The sequence below is a fragment of the Tachysurus vachellii genome, chromosome 15 (genome assembly GCF_030014155.1).
Source record: "Tachysurus vachellii isolate PV-2020 chromosome 15, HZAU_Pvac_v1, whole genome shotgun sequence".
NCBI classification, from domain to species: Eukaryota; Metazoa; Chordata; class Actinopteri; order Siluriformes; family Bagridae; genus Tachysurus; species Tachysurus vachellii.
In genome coordinates, this window is record NC_083474.1 from 21163159 (window position 1) to 21182697 (window position 19539).

At 40.8% G+C, this 19539-nt stretch overlaps 1 protein-coding gene across 1 annotated transcript; it reads left to right on the forward strand.

The window, feature by feature from the left end:
- Positions 1-3761: 3761 nt before the first annotated feature.
- rab6bb (RAB6B, member RAS oncogene family b) lies at positions 3762-19282 on the forward strand. Its single transcript, XM_060888441.1, has 8 exons — positions 3762-4032; positions 8496-8554; positions 8631-8684; positions 10216-10321; positions 13299-13410; positions 13536-13629; positions 14320-14386; positions 15639-19282. Exons 1-8 carry the CDS (start codon positions 3963-3965, stop codon positions 15701-15703), a joined length of 627 nt encoding a protein of 208 aa, XP_060744424.1. The 5' UTR covers positions 3762-3962; the 3' UTR covers positions 15704-19282.
- The last annotated feature ends 257 nt before the right edge of the window (positions 19283-19539 follow it).

Genomic DNA, 19539 nt, shown 5'->3' on the forward strand with positions numbered 1-19539 from the left:
TTGAACCGCATATTAACTGTTGTGTTATTTGTTTTTAGATTTGTATTATGATTGGAAAATTAGGTTGAATTGACTGACATATTACATGAAATGCTGCACCTCTCTGCAGCAGCCTAAATGGTTTAGATACTATAAAAACATGGGGCAAAGAACAGACATTTTGAGAAGCTTGATATTTTTTTGGCTACTTGATGCCACAGTTTTTAAACCATGAACCAAAATGTAGCTTCATCAAGTCTTCCAATGTTAGTCTCTGACATCAGTCTTCCACACAACTGACACATTACCAGATGAAATGGAATATCCAGGTAGGTTTTAGGTCTTTAGGTGTAGGTGCATCATGCAAAAAGGAAACAGGCTAAATAGGTAAGGTCAGCTTTTATATGAGGTAGTCTTTAAGGAGTAAGGAGAGAAGAGGTTTTGGTAAATATTAAATAACTTAGTAATCACACTGTGTCTTGTTTGTGTAGGAGCAGTGGCAAACAATACTGTGCAACAAGTCATCAGTTAGTGACACTGATTCAGAGTGAAGTTTCAGTGAATGAGAATGTCTAATTTAAGTACTTTGGTGTCAAATGATATGTCTACACATGCTGTCACTGCATCCAAGCAGGAACTAAGACGTGAAAACAAATTTGTCAAATAAAGAAATAAATGCTAATCTTATGGCTTGCTAGAAAAGGCTGTGAATGAAACATTACCAAACCCATCATACAGGTATTTATTAATGGCATCATTTTTATATCTAAAAAATACAATAAACATACATCTGGTTTGAAATATTAAAACTGTTGTCACCATTTCAGAGCAGTAGCATTGGTGTGTTTACAGTACATGTATTTAGGTGTGTTTACATGTATGGGGTTTATAAATCATCAGAAGTATGCTGTATGCGCTTATTATACACTGCAGCTCCACATTGTGGCTAGTTTAATAAAGTAGAATCTAACTTCCAGTTTAGTAATGACTTGGTGTCACCGATTTGTTGCCACCATATTGGTTATAGAGATAAAAAAAGACAATAACATCATGAAAAATGGTTTAATCTACGGGGGGCATGGTGGCTTAGTGGTTAGCACGTTCGTCTCACACCTCCAGGGTTGGGGGTTCGATTCCCGCCTCCTCCTTGTGTGTTAGGAGTTTGCATGTTCTCCCCGTGCCTCGGGGGTTTCCTCCGGGTACTCCAGTTTCCTCCCCCGGTCCAAAGACATGCATGGTAGGTTGATTGGCATCTCTGGAAAATTGTCCGTAGTGTGTGAGTGTGTGAGTGAATGAGAGTGTGTGTGTGCCCTGTGATGGGTTGGCACTCCGTCCAGGGTGTATCTTGCCTTGATGCCCGATGACGCCTGAGATAGGCACAGGCTCCCCGTGACCCGAGGTAGTTCAGATAAGCGGTAGAAAAAGAATGAGTGAGTGAGAGGTTTAATCCACATTTTAGCATGTTTTAATCCCGAGTTTACGTTACTGATCTTATTCTCATATGCTGTCGTTTCACCAGTAACACCTCAATCACAGGTCAAACACTAGATATAAACAGATTTTTTTTTTAAATGTGTGTAATCACTGTTAGGGAGAAGTTTCCTTTAAGGAGACACTTATTTAAAATTTATGAAAAGAGTCCAGTCAGAGATAAAACTGTGAATTTTTAGGTTTCTAACATCTTCAGGACAGCGGCATTTAAGTCATGTGGTTTATTTGTAATTATTATTATTATCTTCAAGAGAAAGTAGAAGAATGCATGGTGAGGAATTATTGAACATTCCATTCCAGATAGCGTCCTCCTGTGTTTGTTGTGTCAGCTCAGCTACCAAATCCGACCTCAGATGACTACAGAGTTTAGTCCGGACTGCTGAGCGAATCATTGGCACAACACTCTCCAAGATCTGTACTTCTCCAGAGTGAGAAGGGTTAAGACAATCAATCTGGACCCCTCACATCCAGCACACTCACTCTTCGAACTGGTCGACGCTACAGAGAGCTGAGAACCAGAACGACCAGACACAGGAACAGTTTCTTTCCTCAGGCAATCCATCTGATGAACACTTGACATACACGGAACACACAACACTATTCTTACATTATTTACCTAAAACACATACTTACTTATTTTTATATTTCAATTTGCACATTTCTTCCACTGTACATACAACTGTCTATATTACAGGCCTGTCAAGTGTCACACATTGAGAGTGACAGTCACGCATGTCAGTCTTTTCTCACGCTCTCCCACCACACATCGTATTTCTCACGCAGAAAAACGTTTTGACTATTTATCATATATTTAATATGCCGCAGCACCCAAAATGTATCAGTCCGCACCGCTGTCTCTATGGAACCGGGCAGGAATCGAGTGCGTCTCCCCTGGAGTTCTTAGTCGAGCCTGACACTTATCAGTCAATCAAAAATAGAGGCTACACAATAGCCAATCAGAAAATAGCACTATATGGGTAAGATTTAACGCAACAACCAATGAAAAAAAAACATTCAATAGAGAGGGTATTTTCGATGGTCGGTTTGAACAAAACCTCAACACAAAACAGCTTGTCTCTGGACGGGACATTGTCCTCAATCATGACACTAAAAATGTCTGGGCTTGAGCTGAACTGTTTTATATGGGAGCAACATTACAAATGATAAAGGAGTCCAAAAAGGCAACAAACACTTAATAAACAACACCAGTCATAATCTCTCTCTCTCTCTCTCTCTCTCTCTCTCTCACACACACACACGCACACACACACACACACTCCCTCACACACACCCTCACACACACACCCTCACACTCTCCCTCACACAAACACACTCCCTGACACACACACACTAATAAATGGAAATGAACCAAATACTTTGTATTTGGTAAAATTGCGGTCAGTGATCCTTACCAAACACAACAACTCCCCCATTATTGTTTTTTCTTTTGGGTGGGGTGGGTGGGGGGGTTGGTTTATGTCACGCTTGCCTGTCTTCAAAACTTGAGCCCTGATATTATATATGCGTTCGTGTCTTGTCAATGTCATTCGGTTACACTGTGGAGCTTCTGTACTAAGACAAATTCCTCGTCCGTGAAAACACACCTGGCAATAAAAATTCTTTCTGATTCTGATTCTAATTCTAATAAACTCTAATCTTCTGGGATGGTTTTCCACAAGATATTGGAGCGTTTCTGTGGGAATTATTTGTGTTCATTCATCTACAGGAGTGTTAGTGAGAAGGTCTGGGGTTTAGTCATCGTTCCAGTTCATTCCACGTGTTCAGTGCGGTTGAGTCGGAGTCAGTGTCGTCTCTGTGCAGGACACTCGGGTTATTTACTCCGACCTTCAGGGTGTTCGTGGAGCTTTGTGCACAGGGACGTTGTCATGATGGCACCGGGTTTGGACTCTTAATAGTTCCCAAACTGCTGCAGCACACAGAGAACACAACCGTGTGATTAAAACTATGTGGTAACACTTTGGGGAAGAAGCATCGAGTTTTTGAAGACATTTTGAATAGTTTAGCTTGTTTTATGCTGTAAATGAAAAAACAAAAATAATAGTTTAATTTTTGAGAGTTAAATGTGAACGTTAGCAGGTCATGCTCTAGTGAAGTAAATTAGGGGAACGTGAATTTAAAGTTTAAAGGAATTCTGGCAATGACAGAAACGCTGCTGGTCCATAGACTGAAACAACAACAGTAACAACAATGGCGGAATCTGCGCGCGCAGCTCGGACCGCAGGCGGGCGTGAGGCGGAAGTCACGCATGCGCATTGGGACGCAGGACTGACATCGCAAAGCAGTGCTGCAACATCCACCGAGTCGGAAGCTGGGATTCATCTTCAGCCTGTGACCGTCAGATTGGGGACGTTACAGCAGGAATATACCGAGATTATACTGTTTATATAGTGTTATTATATACACGGTTATTATATACACGGTTATTATATACACGGTTATTATATACACGGTTATTATATACTGTAGCCGCCATGTCTGTGGGGAACGACTTTGGAAACCCTTTACGGAAATTTAAACTTGTTTTTTTGGGCGAACAGAGCGGTGAGTTACACACACACACACACACACACACACGCACGCACTGACACACACACGCACTGACACTTACACACACACACAGACACACACACACACCTGACACTTACACACACACTGACACACACACACACAGACTGACACACACACCTGACACTTACACACACACAGACTGACACACACACAAACTGACACACACACCTGACACTGACACACACACACAGACTGACAAACACACACACTGACACACACACACTGACACACACACTGACACACAAACACACAAACACACACTGACACACACACACTGACACACAAACACACTGACACACACTGATACATATCTGCCATGATGTTACACCTTTTCTCTTTATTTTGTTATTAGTCATGTCTGTAGCAATGCACCAACATTAATAATAATAATAATAATAATAACAATAATAATAATAATAATAATAAATGTGTACACATTTAATTAAATCCTTTATATACACTTCCTTTTTGTTTTCTATTCAGTGGCAGCAGACATCATAAAATAAAAGATAAATGTGTTGTTGTGGGTTCTGGTGCAGTGGATTTAGGAGAATAAGAATACATTACACACATAGACACCCTGTATGGACATTAATATAAACCCAGGGTTACATTCAATGTGAAATAGTGTGCTCTGTATTTATAAAAAAGAGAAAGCAGGGGAAAAGAGAGAGAGAGAGAGAGAGAGAGAGAGAGACGGAGACACACCCAGACTGGTAGGGTGGCATTCAGAAACCTGGCAACCCTCACCTCACCCAGCAGCAACCACAATACATCAATATAATATAATATAATAAATACAATACTTGTGTTTTTACAATTGTTTTTACTAATTTACATTTTACGATGCAAATCTGTAAAATTATGTTTTACTGAGCTATAAAATGCTATATATCTGTTTTATATATATGTTTTACTGAGCTATAAAATCTCTCTCTCTCTCTCTCTCTCTCTCTCTCTCTATATATATATATATATATATATATATATATATATATATATATATATATATATATATATATATCGCTGTATGTGTAGAGTTTGTGTGTTCTCCGTATGCCTCAGGGGTTTCCTCCGGGTTCTTCACTTTCCTCCCCCACTCTAAAGGTTAATTGGCATATGATTGGAATTGTCTGTAGTGTATGTGTGCGTGTGTGTGTGTGTGTGTGTGTGTGTGTGTGTGTGTGTGTGTGTGTGTGTGTGATTGTACCTTGTAACGTGTTGCCACCCCATCCAGGATGACCTCCACCTTGTGCTTTAATCTCTGGGGTAAACTCCAGGCTCCCTGCAAAGATAAGCTACAGAAAATGGAAATATATTTATAGTGTTCAACACAGAGCCACGATTTCTACAACAAGTGACGTTCAAATTGTGCTTTTTTCACTTCTGTGCAAAATACGTATGACACATTAAAGTAATAAGTCAGAAAAGTCACCTATGCTCAAATGATTCCTCAGACCAATCAAGAACAGCTTTAGTTCCTACCTGCACTTTGGAATATTTATAGCCTTGGTTTCAGGTAATGCTGCCATATACGCCAGTACACGTCTATAGAGATGTTCTGAAGTAATATCAAAGCGTGAAAGTAAGTCGTAGAGATCATAGACACCTTGCTTTGTTGATCCAATCTGCCAGAAGTGCTATTATGAACCTTAGCATGATTAGCATGTCAATCAAAGGTCTGAATTTGGATCATCCTGTTGATGAAATAATTTGTTTATGGTTCCGGGAAAGAGCAATCCTGAGTTCTCTTGATTACAGTCAGTTCTCTTGAAGACCAAGTTCTCAGCATCTCCTTTGATCATTTGATAATTTTTCTGAAATGAAAATGAAACCCAACTGAAATAGAAAACTGAAACTTGCTAAAAACGATCCTATAAATAATTATATCGTCGCTGTCGGACGGAATCCTCGTATCTCCAAAACCGTTATTTTTCAGGAAATTAAAAAAACGCCGTACCTTATCTGCAGTACACAGGGTTTAGTCCGCGTTGCAGTGGATTGTCTTGCGCTAAATTCCTGTCCTCAGATGAGCACCAGAACTAGCGGGGGTCAAGATTTTTTTTTCTTTGAGCCCAGTGTTTTGAAGACATTTACCTCAGAAGACGTGTTGATTCGTTGCGACTCTTCTTGAGGAGAAATATGCCGTGAAGCTCTCCCACGGAGTGAGGAAGAGGTGGACAGTTGAAGTGTCCAATGGAGTTATGAGATTTGTGCTCAAGCTATTTTCAAGACTTTAGATTGGTTAATAACTTGTAAAAATAACAGACCCACGTGGGGACTGACCAATAGCATCGATATGTGAAAAAATATGAAATTGACCAAATTTGGACGTATGAGGTTTCCGCCCGACAGCGACGATATGCAACTTGACATTATTGTGATATTGTCAATTGATGAAATTTGCATAATCGTTGAAAGCGATCACCGTCCCTTTTTGACTCCACCCACCATTTTTAGTTATATTGTTTTCTTCGCTGAATTATATCAAAGACAGCTCTGGAGTGTGTGTCGTGTGTCTTTGTTTTTCTGCACCTGCTTTGAGGAACAGGACTGACCTGTACGATATGAACACACCTTGAGTGAGAGTCATTCAGGAATGTCGGAATGTTGAACCATTGAATTGAACCAAGAATTCCTAAAACAATGTGCTCAGGTTTTCAGCCTCTAAACACAGACACACAAAAAACACAGCAACATGTCTTTTGTGGGGGAAGTCGTGGCCTAATGGTTAGAGAGTCTGACTCCTAACACTAAGGTTGTGGGTTCGATGCTCAGGCCGGCAATACCACGACTGAGGTGCCCTTGAGCAAGGCACCGAACCCCCAACTGCTCCCTGGCCGCCGCAGCATAAATGGCTGCCCACTGCTCCGGGTGTGTGTTCACGGTGTGTGTGTGTGTTCACTGCTGTGTGTGTGCACTTTGGATGGGTTAAATGCAGAGAACGAATTCTGAGTATGGGTCACCGTACTTAGCCGTATGTCACGTCACTAACCCCATTATGAACAGATCGTATTATGAACAGCTCCATGAAGACATGGTGTGGAGGTGAAGGTTGGAGTGAAGAACGCTAGTGTCCTTCACAGAGCCCTGACTCTGACTCAACCCCACTGAACACCTTTGGGATGAACTGGAACTGGAGTCTCCTCAACATCCCAACATCAGTGTCTGATCTCACCGATGCTCTCGTAGATGAATGAACACAAATCCACACAGACACAATCCAACATCTATGGAAAACCTTCCAGAAGAGAAGAGACAAGTGGAGCTGATTATAACAGTGGGAATAAGTGCGGACTGAGATGTTTTAACAAGAACATAGGAGTGTGATGATCAGGGTGCACAAACTATTGGTCATATGCTGGTTTTTCTTTTGAAACAGGAGGTCCAGAGCGATGGTGTGTTTGAGTGCTTGATTGCTTTTTAAGACACATTTCCTTCCAAATGGAAACAGACCAGAAGGTATGTTAGAGGATTAGCTCCAAAGAGTTTGGAGGAGCTTTTCATCTGTAAAGGATTTCATGAAGGTGCGGATGGTGATGGAGACCTGCAGGTGACATGATACTGTATTACTGACTCTTACTGATGGTTTCACCTCATCGTTTTGTGAAGAAGGAATTCTTCATCACCTTCTTCTGAGGTAGAGACATTCCAGCATTGAACAGACGAAAGTCGCTAAAACCTCTTTAAAAAAATTCATCAACATGGACAAACCTCAGAAACACACAGAGGAACCAGGTTTACTGCTAAGAGTACGCTCTGTAGACCAAGACACTCCCCTGGAGGCGGGGCATACGATTTCTAGAAAGCATTTAATTGGATAAACAGTAGGCTATTACAGGACGCTGTCTCAAAAAGTTTGCATTACTTTTCCTGAAAATGACAAACTATTATATCGTCGCTGTCAGACGGAATCTCCAAAACCGTTATTTTTCAGGAAATTAAAAAAACTCCGTACCTTATCTGCAGTGCACAGGGTTTAGTCCGCGTTGCAGTGGATTGTCTTGCGCTAAATTCCTGTCCTCAGACGAGCACCAGAACTAGCGGGGGTCAAGATTTTTTTTTCTTTGAGCCCAGTGTTTTGAAGACATTTACCTCAGAAGACGTGTTGATTCGTTGCGACTCTTCTTGAGGAGAAATATGCTATTTTCAAGCTATTTTCAAGACTTTAGATTGGTTAATAACTTGTAAAAATAACAGACCCACGTGGGGACTGACCAATAGCATCCATATGTGAAAAAATATGAAATTGACCAAATTTGGACTTACGAGGTTTCCGCCCGACAGCGACGATATTAAAACTGGAAAATCTGAAAAGCTGCTAGTTTTTTTCTTTTTTTTTTTTTTTTTTTAGATATAAAAGTGTATTGATTTTAATATCTGATTAATTTCAGGGTTATTTTAATCATCGGATTTTTTCTTGTGTTCCGTTTCAGTCGGAAAAACGTCCCTGATCACACGCTTCATGTACGACAGCTTCGATAACACTTATCAGGTGCTGTATAAAATCCTCTCGCTCTCCAGATATCCGAGGTCTCGTCATCACTGACGTCATGATTTTCTGTCTGCAGGCAACCATCGGGATCGACTTCTTATCCAAAACCATGTACCTGGAAGATCGGACGGTAAGAGTCCTTAATCACACAGGGAGATCGTTCCGGCATGAAGGCATCTGCTGAACACCTCTTAGCTTCATGACACACATTTCACCTTTAATATTCAGATCTCAGTATACAGATGTTTTCTAGCAAATCTGTGAGCTGGATTTAATTCCACAATATGACTATAAAACATAATAGCTAGCTATTGCCAACTAATGCCAACATTAAGTCAAGTCAAGTCAAGAAGCTTTTATTGTCATTTCAACCATATATAGCTGTTGCAGTACATAGTGAAATGAGACAAGGTTTCTCCAGGATCATGGTGTTACATAAAACAGAGACAGGGCTATAAGGACTTAAGCCACGTTCACACTGCAGGTAAAAGTGACCCAAATCTGATTTTTTTGGGTCAAGTGACCAGGTCAGACTTCTTCAGGAGTAGTGTGAACACTCAAATCTAACCCAGATCTGATTTTTTTCAAATCAGATTTAGACCACTTACATATGTGGTCCTGAATCAGACCCAAATTTAATTTTTAATTTTTTTATTTTTTCCAACGTGGCCACAGTGTGACCAACCAAGGCGGATTTGATGCGACTTTTACGTCAATCTACATCGACATTCGTCACAATTATGCGTCGGTGAGTACGCACACAAAAACGTGACTACGCCTACAAAATGGATCAAATAATCAAAAGTTGCCCTCGACATCCGAAAATTTTCAAAACACTGCGTCTCTGTGCTGCCATTACACAAACATTTAGAAAGAAAAGCGAAAATAATTACTTCCTCCATAACCTCGCCAACTTTAGCGCAAAGTGCTGCGTGTGACGTCATTGTTATTGTTCGTTCGTGCATGCGGGTCAGTTCGAAACAGCAAACAGTTCACACTGGTATCTGATATAGGCCACATTTTAAAAGGTAATGTGAACAGCCAAACATTAAGACTTCAGTGTGAACGCGGCTTTAGTAGGTAGTCCTAGATACATAAAGTGCAACTGTGTAACCTGGGGCAAACAGTGCAGGACAAGACAGACAAGACAGTGCAGGACAAAGGACAGTGCAGACGAAAAGTTACAAGGCAATATACACAAAAGACAATAAACAGAAACAGCGCTGACCGACCAGTGTCGATACAGTGTCGATGTTTAGACAATATTGCGTGAGGTAATACTATAATCTATAATGAACACAGTTTCTAAGCAGCAGGTCCCTGAGATAATGTATAGGATTGTGCAAAAGGGTGTGTGTGTGTGTGTGTATAGTTAATGTTGATGATCTGTGTGTGTGGACCTGCGCTGTACGAGACACTGATTTCATTGTGGTTCAGTGCTGCTTTTTCTTTTGTAGCAATCAAATCTGCCCTGTGTGTGGATGTGAATGTATGTGGATGGGGATGTGGAAGTGTGTGTGTGTAGTTGTGTGTGTTGATGTTGATATATAGTATGTATGTGTGTGTGTGTGTGGGGGGGTGTATGTAGGTGTGGTGTGGTGTGTGTACATGTGTTGCACTGGTCTGAGGAACAGTGAGTTTATTGTTATTCTGTGCTGCAGGTGAGGTTACAGCTGTGGGATACAGCAGGTCAGGAACGCTTCAGGAGCCTCATCCCCAGCTACATACGAGACTCTACTGTGGCCGTGGTGGTGTACGACATTACAAGTGAGACACACACACACACACACACACACAATAGATCCCAACATGAAATGAATGTTCCTCAATAATGTTGTTTTTTTACATTTACACTGACAGCATTTAGCAGACGTTATTCTTCTAGAATTGTAGACTAAATGGTGAATAATTACAGTTGTGTGAGCAGAAAATTCATCAGTTATAACATGGAGTCTGTGTTGTTAAATTTCTGAAGAACCGATCACTGATGGAGCCTTTGTATCTCATTCACACACTGACACACACTGACACACACTGACACACACTGATACACACTGGCACACACTGACACACACTGACACTTACACACACCCTGACACTCACACACACACACAGACACACTGACACTTACACACACACTGACACTTACACACACACTGACACACACTGAAACACACTGACACACACTGACACTTACACACACCCTGACACACACACACACTGACACACTGACACTTACACACACACTGACACTTACACACTGACACTTACACACTGACACTTACACACACACTGACACACACTGAAACACACTGACACACACTGACACTTACACACACCCTGACACTCACACACACACAGACACACTGACACTTACACACACACTGACACTTACACACACACTGACACTTACACACTGACACTTACACACACACTGACACACACTGACACACACTGAAACACACTGACACACACTGACACTTACACACACCCTGACACACACACTGACACTTACACACACACTTACACACACCCTGACACTCACACACACACACACAGACACACTGACACTTACACACACACTGACACTTACACACACACTGACACTTACACACACACTGACACACACTGAAACACACTGACACACACTGACACTTACGCACACCCTGACACACACACACACTGACACACTGACACACTGACACTTACACACACACTGACACACACTGACACACACTGAAACACACTGACACACACTGACACTTACACACACCCTGACACTCGCACACACACAGACACACTGACACTTACACACACACTGACACTTACACACACACTGACACACACTGAAACACACTGACACACACTGACACTTACACACACACTGACACACACTGAAACACACTGACACACACTGACACTTACACACACCCTGACACTCACACATACAGACACACTGCACACTGACACACTGACACTTACACACACACTGACACTCACACACACACAGACACTTACACACTGACACTCATACACACACAGACACACTGACACACACTGACACACTGACACATACACACTGACACTCACACTGACACACTGACACTTACACACACACTGACACACACTGACACACACACTGACACTTACACACACACTGACACACACACACTCACACACACTGACACACTCACACACACTCACACACACTGACACACTCACACACACTCACACACACTCACACACACTGACACATTGACACACACACTGACACCCACACACATTGACACACACTGACACACTGACACTTACACACACACTGACACACACTGACACATTGACACACACTGTCACTTACACACACACTGACACTCACACACTGACACCCACACACACTGACACACACACACTGACACTCACACATTGACACACACTGACACTAACACACACACTGACACATGCACACTCACATACACTGACACACTGACACTTACACACACACTGACACACACTGACACATTGACACATTGACACACACTGACACTTACACACCCCCTGACACTCACACACACACAGACACACTGACACACTGACACTTACACACACACTGACACTTACACACACACTGACACACACTGAAACACACTGACACACACTGACACTTACACACACCCTGACACTCACACATACAGACACACTGCACACTGACACACTGACACTTACACACACACTGACACTCACACACACACAGACACTTACACACTGACACTCATACACACACAGACACACTGACACACACTGACACACTGACACATACACACTGACACTCACACTGACACACTGACACTTACACACACACTGACACACACTGACACACACACTGACACTTACACACACACTGACACACTCACACACACTGACACACTCACACACACTCACACACACTGACACATTGACACACACACTGACACTCACACACACACACTGACACCCACACACACTGACACACACACACACTGACACTCACACATTGACACACACTGACACACTGACACTTACACACACACTGACACACACTGACACATTGACACACACTGTCACTTACACACACACTGACACTCACACACTGACACCCACACACACTGACACACACACACTGACACTCACACATTGACACACACTGACACTAACACACACACTGACACATGCACACTCACATACACTGACACACTGACACTTACACACACACTGACACACACTGACACATTGACACACACTGACACTTACACACACACTGACACACACTGACACATTGACACATTGACACACACTGTCACTTACACACACTGACACACACACACAGACACTCACACATTGACACACACTGACACTAACACACACACTGACGCACGCACACTCACATACACTGACACACTGACACTTACACACACACACTGACATACACTGACACATTGACACATTGACACACACTGTCACTTACACACACAGACACACCCACGTTCGTATCCATTGCAGTTCAAAGCCGTCTCCGTGGATTCTAAGTGATACCATCCACAGTAACCTCATCATATCTCCAGCCTGTCCATGTGCTCTATCCTCAGCAGCAGCAGCAGCAGCAAGTTGTTCCTAAGAGAATTTAAATTGTGACCCGATCATCTCAGTGTGCACAAAGTCATCAGTATGTTTCCTGTTAAAAAGCGTGACTCCGACCTTCTGCTTTCAGATGTGAATTCCTTCCAGTTGACCTCCAAGTGGATCGATGATGTCAGGACAGAAAGAGGAAGTGATGTCATCATCATGCTGGTCGGCAACAAGATAGACTTGGAGGAGAAGAGGTTCGGGTCTCAGATTTGCATACGCTTATTCGAGTTAGCATGAAAGCTCGAGTTGAGTGAGTGGGTGGGACAAGTGGGCGGAGTCAAACCATTCAAATCTGATTTGATGTATTTTTTTATTTCAGGCAAATCTCAATCGAGGAAGGTGAGCAGAGAGCTAAAGAGCTGAACGTGATGTTCATTGAGACGAGCGCAAAAAGTGGCAGCAATGTGAAACAGGTGAGAGTCTTTATACAGTCCTCCTCTCTCACTCTCTCTCTCTCTCTCTCTCTCTCTCTCTCTGTCTCTCTCTCACTTGTTTAGGGTGTGATAGGGGTGTGGAGTGTAGGGTGTGATGTGGATCAGACACTCGTTCAGAGTGTGATGTGGATCAGACACTCGTTCAGGGTGCGATGTGGATCAGACACTCGTTCAGGGTGCGATGTGGATCAGACACTCGTTCAGGGTGCGATGTGGATCAGACACTCGTTCAGGGTGCGATGTGGATCAGACACTCGTTCAGGGTGCGATGTGGATCAGACACTCGTTCAGGGTGCGATGTGGATCAGACACTCATTCAGGGTGCAATGTGGATCAGACACTCGTTCAGGGTGCGATGTGGATCAGACAATCGTTCAGGGTGTGATGTAGATCAGACAATTGTTCAGGGTGCGATGTAGATCAGACACTCGTTCAGGGTGAGATCCATCAGCATCCATGCCTCTTACATCATCCTTTAATTCTAAATAATGTTTTAATTCATTACTTTAAAGAAATGTATTATTATTATTATTATTATTATTATTATTATTATTATTATTATTATTATTATGTACATATGTGAGAATTAAGATATTTAAAGAATTGACACGATGTTAGCTATGTCGGTTTATTGTGAGACTTTCTTTTTTTCTCTCTCTCGTTTTGCAGTTGTTTAGGCGAGTGGCTGCTGCTCTGCCTGGAATGGAGAATATGGATGAGACGAACAAGGAGGGCAGTATCCTTTCACACAGCTGATTAAATTAAAATAAAAATAAATAACAATAAATTAATTACAACAAACACACAAACAAACAAATTAATTAATACTACTACTAATATTAATTTAAAACAATTTACAGAAGAAAAGTGTCTGTTTAATGCAGTAAAGGAGGCGTGGCCTATGTACCTTTCAGTCTTAGTATAGGAGGTGTGGCCTATGTACCTTTCAGTCTTCATAAAGAAGGCGTGGCCTATGTACCTTTCAGTCTTAGTATAGGAGGCGTGGCCTCTGTACCTTTCAGTCTTCATAAAGGAGGCGTGGCCTCTGTACCTTTCAGTCTTAGTGAAGGAGGCCTGGCCTCTGTACCTTTCAGTCTTAGTATAGGAGGTGTGGCCTCTGTACCTTTCAGTCTTCATAAAGGAGGCGTGGCCTATGTACCTTTCAGTCTTAGTGAAGGAGGCCTGGCCTCTGTACCTTTCAGTCTTAGTATAGGAGGTGTGGCCTCTGTACCTTTCAGTCTTCATAAAGAAGGCGTGGCCTCTGTACCTTTCAGTCTTAGTATAGGAGGCGTGGCCTCTGTACCTTTCAGTCTTCATAAAGAAGGCGTGGCCTCTGTACCTTTCAGTCTTCATAAAGAAGGCATGGCCTCTGTACCTTTCAGTCTTCATAAAGAAGGCGTGGCCTCTGTACCTTTCAGTCTTCATAAAGAAGGCGTGGCCTCTGTACCTTTCAGTCTTAGTAAAGGAGGTGTGGCCTCTGTACCTTTTAGTCTTAGTAAAGAAGGCGTGGCCTCTGTACCTTTCAGTCTTAGTAAAGGAGGTGTGGCCTCTGTACCTTTCAGTCTTAGTAAAGGAGGTGTGGCCTCTGTACCTTTCAGTCTTCATAAAGAAGGCGTGGCCTCTGTACCTTTCAGTCTTAGTAAAGGAGGTGTGGCCTCTGTACCTTTCAGTCTTAGTAAAGGAGGTGTGGCCTCTGTACCTTTTAGTCTTAGTAAAGGAGGCATGGCCTCTGTCCCTTCCAGTCTTAGTAAAGGACTTACGTTTTAACTTATGTTTTATCTGATTGTAAATTATTTGTCAAATTATAATTCTATATTATAAATTATAAATCCTACAGAATCAAATGCTATTTTTATGAATTATATTTTCCCTTTTATTTCTTTTAATCAGTTCTCTTATTCATAATTATACGGACAAAGATAGATACACACGGCTAGCATTTAGCATCTGTTCTGATGGTTTATTTCCTTTAATGCTGAACTACTCAGTGATTGACATCAAGCTGGACAAAGCGCAGGAGCCTCCTGTCAGCAACAGCAGCTGCTCGTGTTAATACAGCGCCCCCTCATGGACACCTCTGCACACACACCTGCTTGTTCTGTTGCTTCCCACAGCTTGGCATCTCGACTGGACGCAGGCTTCCTACATCCGACTGAACTGACAGTGATTAAAGCTCTCTCTCTCTTTCACTCAAAAAATAAAAAATTAACATTCATATTGTCCATCCGATAACGACATAATGTAAATAAATAAAACAAAGACAAGCTGTTAGACTGATAAAAGGACTGATAAAACGACAAAGTCAAGCGATGATAAAAATATAATGTTTTGAGAAATGTTACGTTCTGTTGCGTTTTGTAGTTTTCTACATCAAAAGATTTTGGGACAGGAAGTAACAGCAGAGCGCAGGGTCATTTCTTTATCCTTACAATGCATGTAGACAGAGTTCTGGAGTCAATTACGTCTTCTGGTCCCCAGCATATCGTCAGCAATTCCATAAAGGTCTACAGATGGCCGCTTTAATCTTAAGGCTGCGATACGAAATCACCGGTTGAATGATTAATTTCACCCAATAATAAATGTCTCTTTCGCATGTTTTTTTATGCTTTCGTAAATTAAAGTACAATAGCGCTTTTGAGAAGAGCCGAAGCACTCCCGTTAGGGTTGAGTGTCCACGCTGAGGTCTGCCACGTTGTACTGTATTGTAAATAGTATTTCTATTACCATGAACACTCATCATATTATTCGTGATGTGTGTGTCTGTGTAAAATTACTTTTTGATATACTAAGGGCTTTACTCTGTTTCGTTCCAGCCCACACCTTTAATGTTCTTCATTACGTTTTCAGCTCCGTGTCAGTTCTTGTACTGAAGAGCAAAAACGAGGAGAACATCTAAAATACTCAAAAAGTGTTCTTGATTTTGCCCAAATTTCAAGAATAAACACTATAATAATAATAATAATAAGCTGCACTACTATGATGGACATGAAGATATGTAGCTATGTTTGTGATTATTTATTTTAGCTAAGTAGTGTGTCAAAATTTAATGCAGAAAAACAATAGATGGAAAAAAAAATCAGGTAAGATAGCTGTTCGATAATTAGACATTTGGAATAGTCACAGCCATTTCTAATCTAGATGAGAAATAAACAGTGTCTTACGGCTTCCAAGCCACCGGGGGGCACTGTACCGCTTTATTATTATAATAATAATTTGTTTTTTCATCATTTCCAGTTATTATGCGTCAGGTTTTCACAGGGTGCATGCTGCACCTTGAGAACTCTTATCAGAGATATGATTATGCATGTCAGAAGAAGGCTAGCTAAGGTAGCTTGATAGCTAGCTAGCAAAAATACAGCATATGTGTTTTTAAACATATTCAAATGTTGAGAATGCGTTGATTAGTGACTGTCACTAAATCCATCAGTTGTTCATTAGGTAAAAACTTTCATTAGCGTTCACTAACTTTTTGTGTTTGGCAAATTAGCCACTTAGCAATTAGCTTCTGTAGCTTTATAAAGCTACCTATGTTAACATCATGGATTGTGAAGATGAAAGCTGCTAGAAAGGACCCAAGAAAATGAACTCAAACACTAATGATGTTTTGTTTTACTGATGATTTACCCATGAGAATAAGTAGAGTTTAGATAAAGAGTGCAGTCGAATTACGTTTAGTCGAGTTAGCTAGCAATAATTTCCTGCGGTAACACTTGCTAGTGAGCTAGTTATGCTTTGTGGACTTGAAGCTGCTATTATTGAAGCTAAAGGCTAGTATGTACACACTGCTGTGTATTTTTGATCTTGAGGGTGACTTGATTTTACTGACCCACAAACAAGTTCATCTCAAAGACTCAAAATTCATAGTGACAGAGGATGAGATGAGATTCGGTACATTTATTTTAACTGAACATTGTGTTGTGTGGAATTCTGGAAAAGTATGACAGGAAATAAGGAATTTGTGCGAGTTAAATATATCAACAATGTACAATGAAGGGAACTTTAATTAGGCGCTAGATAAGTTTAGTTGAACACTCGACAAAGATAAGTAGCTTTAGATGCTATCAAATTGATAGTTAAGTTAGATTGTCAATAAAATCTAACTTAAAGACAGTCATTCAGTCGGTTATCTAAAACATTTACAAGTTTTGTTTTATTGAAAAATCCTTCTAGTTTGAGACAAATGGAGGCAAAACATAGCTATCTGTATCCTACAGCAACGTTTACCTCAGGTTAGCATGAGCTGCAGTGTGTCTGGGAAAAGCTTTTTAATCTGTTTGTTTGTTTGTTTATCTTTCTTTTTTTCTTTCTCTGGTGTTGTATTTGCACCATGACACACGGTTATTGATTTTTTTTTTATATCTTGCACATTGTTTCAGTGTCATAATGTTAAGAAATGTGGAAAGTTTAGCATCACGTTAAGTGTTCTGGAGCGTAACTAAGATGTTCACTGTCAGATGAATGTTATGGTTTTAAAGCATGTAGAATGTAGTGAAAAGCTGTGGCTCAAGTCCACGCTGTGATATTCAGGTTGTTGCACTGATTATGTTAAAGGAATGTGAAATGTTTACTTAACACATTAGTAATAGGTTCTTTAATATTTTATGATAACGTCTTATGTTTACCTGAATGCACTGACACCACTGTATGTATGTATATATATATATATATATATATATATATATATATATATATATATATATATATACACACACACACACATACATATAAATATATCTAGACATTTATTATCTAATTTTATCCCAGGTTGTTTAGTTAGTCTACTAATAGATAAGATATTAGCATTTAAAAATGGCCGCCATCGTGATGGTCAACAGGAACTGTTAGGAAATCTCTAATTATTGTATTTATCAATGCAGCAGATCATTAAGGAAAGCCACTGTAGTGAATAGAGAACCGATTACCTTCTTATGTATTGTTTCATCTCTCACGTTTTCATTTTTCAATATTTAACCTGAAACGTACGCTTTACTTTTTATCACCTTCTACATTTTTGTGACACTAGTGTGCCTTCTGTTAATCTAACACCAAAATGCAAATGTACGGTAATCTAAATACGGTGCGTTCAAATGGAAGTCGTGAAAACAATCCTGCTACGTGTGACCTAGCTAACAAACCAAGGTTAGCGATCACGCTACACGCTATATTGTCGTAAAACCATTTCTAATGATGATATAAAGACGGGGTTTTATCAGGAATTTCTCAGATTTGTTCTTGAATTCCTAAGAAAAGACTTCATAGGAATGAAATGAGAAAGTATTTATTACACTTAGCATCGTCACCTGCTGAACAGAATTCCATTCGTTATGAATACCACAAGAGGGAGCCATTCACAGACACGACTCCATCTGAACACAGCGTTAGACACACCATGAGCGATTGTCATTTCCGAAGTAAGCGACGTTGATATATTTGTGACGTAATTGTGTATTGTCATGACACTGATGAGGTGAAGACTCATTTTAGGTGAGGAGTTTTTTATGTACAGTCAGTGCAGAGCCGTTATCGGACCTGTCGGTGTGGGGTCAAAGCTGAACTCAAGTCCATTCTGTAAAGCCATTTATGAGCATGACATTTGTCTGAAAAGATCAATAAACTCTCTGTGTTAAAATCACCCACTGATTTGGACTCGATTGTTAATTGAACTCTTTTTCCGAGAAGCCAAAAAATGGAGTTTCCTCCTGTTTTTATTGTGTTCATGTTCATCATTGAGTGTGTTTGTCAACTCCACAGTGGTGTTAATATGAAGCTCGTATGAAAGTAGACGCTCAGGACTTTAAGCATTTGTAGAGTTTCATCAGGATTTCTGTTTTCATCTACAATACAAGGGGTCAAAATATTCGTATAAACATTCTAAAAAAAAACAACAAC

What these genes read in the sequence shown, in the direction of transcription:
- rab6bb (XM_060888441.1), top strand. Translation starts at nt 3,963, where the DNA reads ATGTCTGTGGGGAACGACTTTGGAAACCCTTTACGGAAATTTAAACTT. An exon ending in GCTTCGATAACACTTATCAG is followed by an intron (nt 8,555 to 8,630) that starts GTGCTGTATAAA and finishes TTCTGTCTGCAG; the next exon opens with GCAACCATCGGGATCGACTT. An exon ending in TGAGACGAACAAGGAGGGCA is followed by an intron (nt 14,387 to 15,638) that starts GTATCCTTTCAC and finishes TGAACTACTCAG; the next exon opens with TGATTGACATCAAGCTGGAC.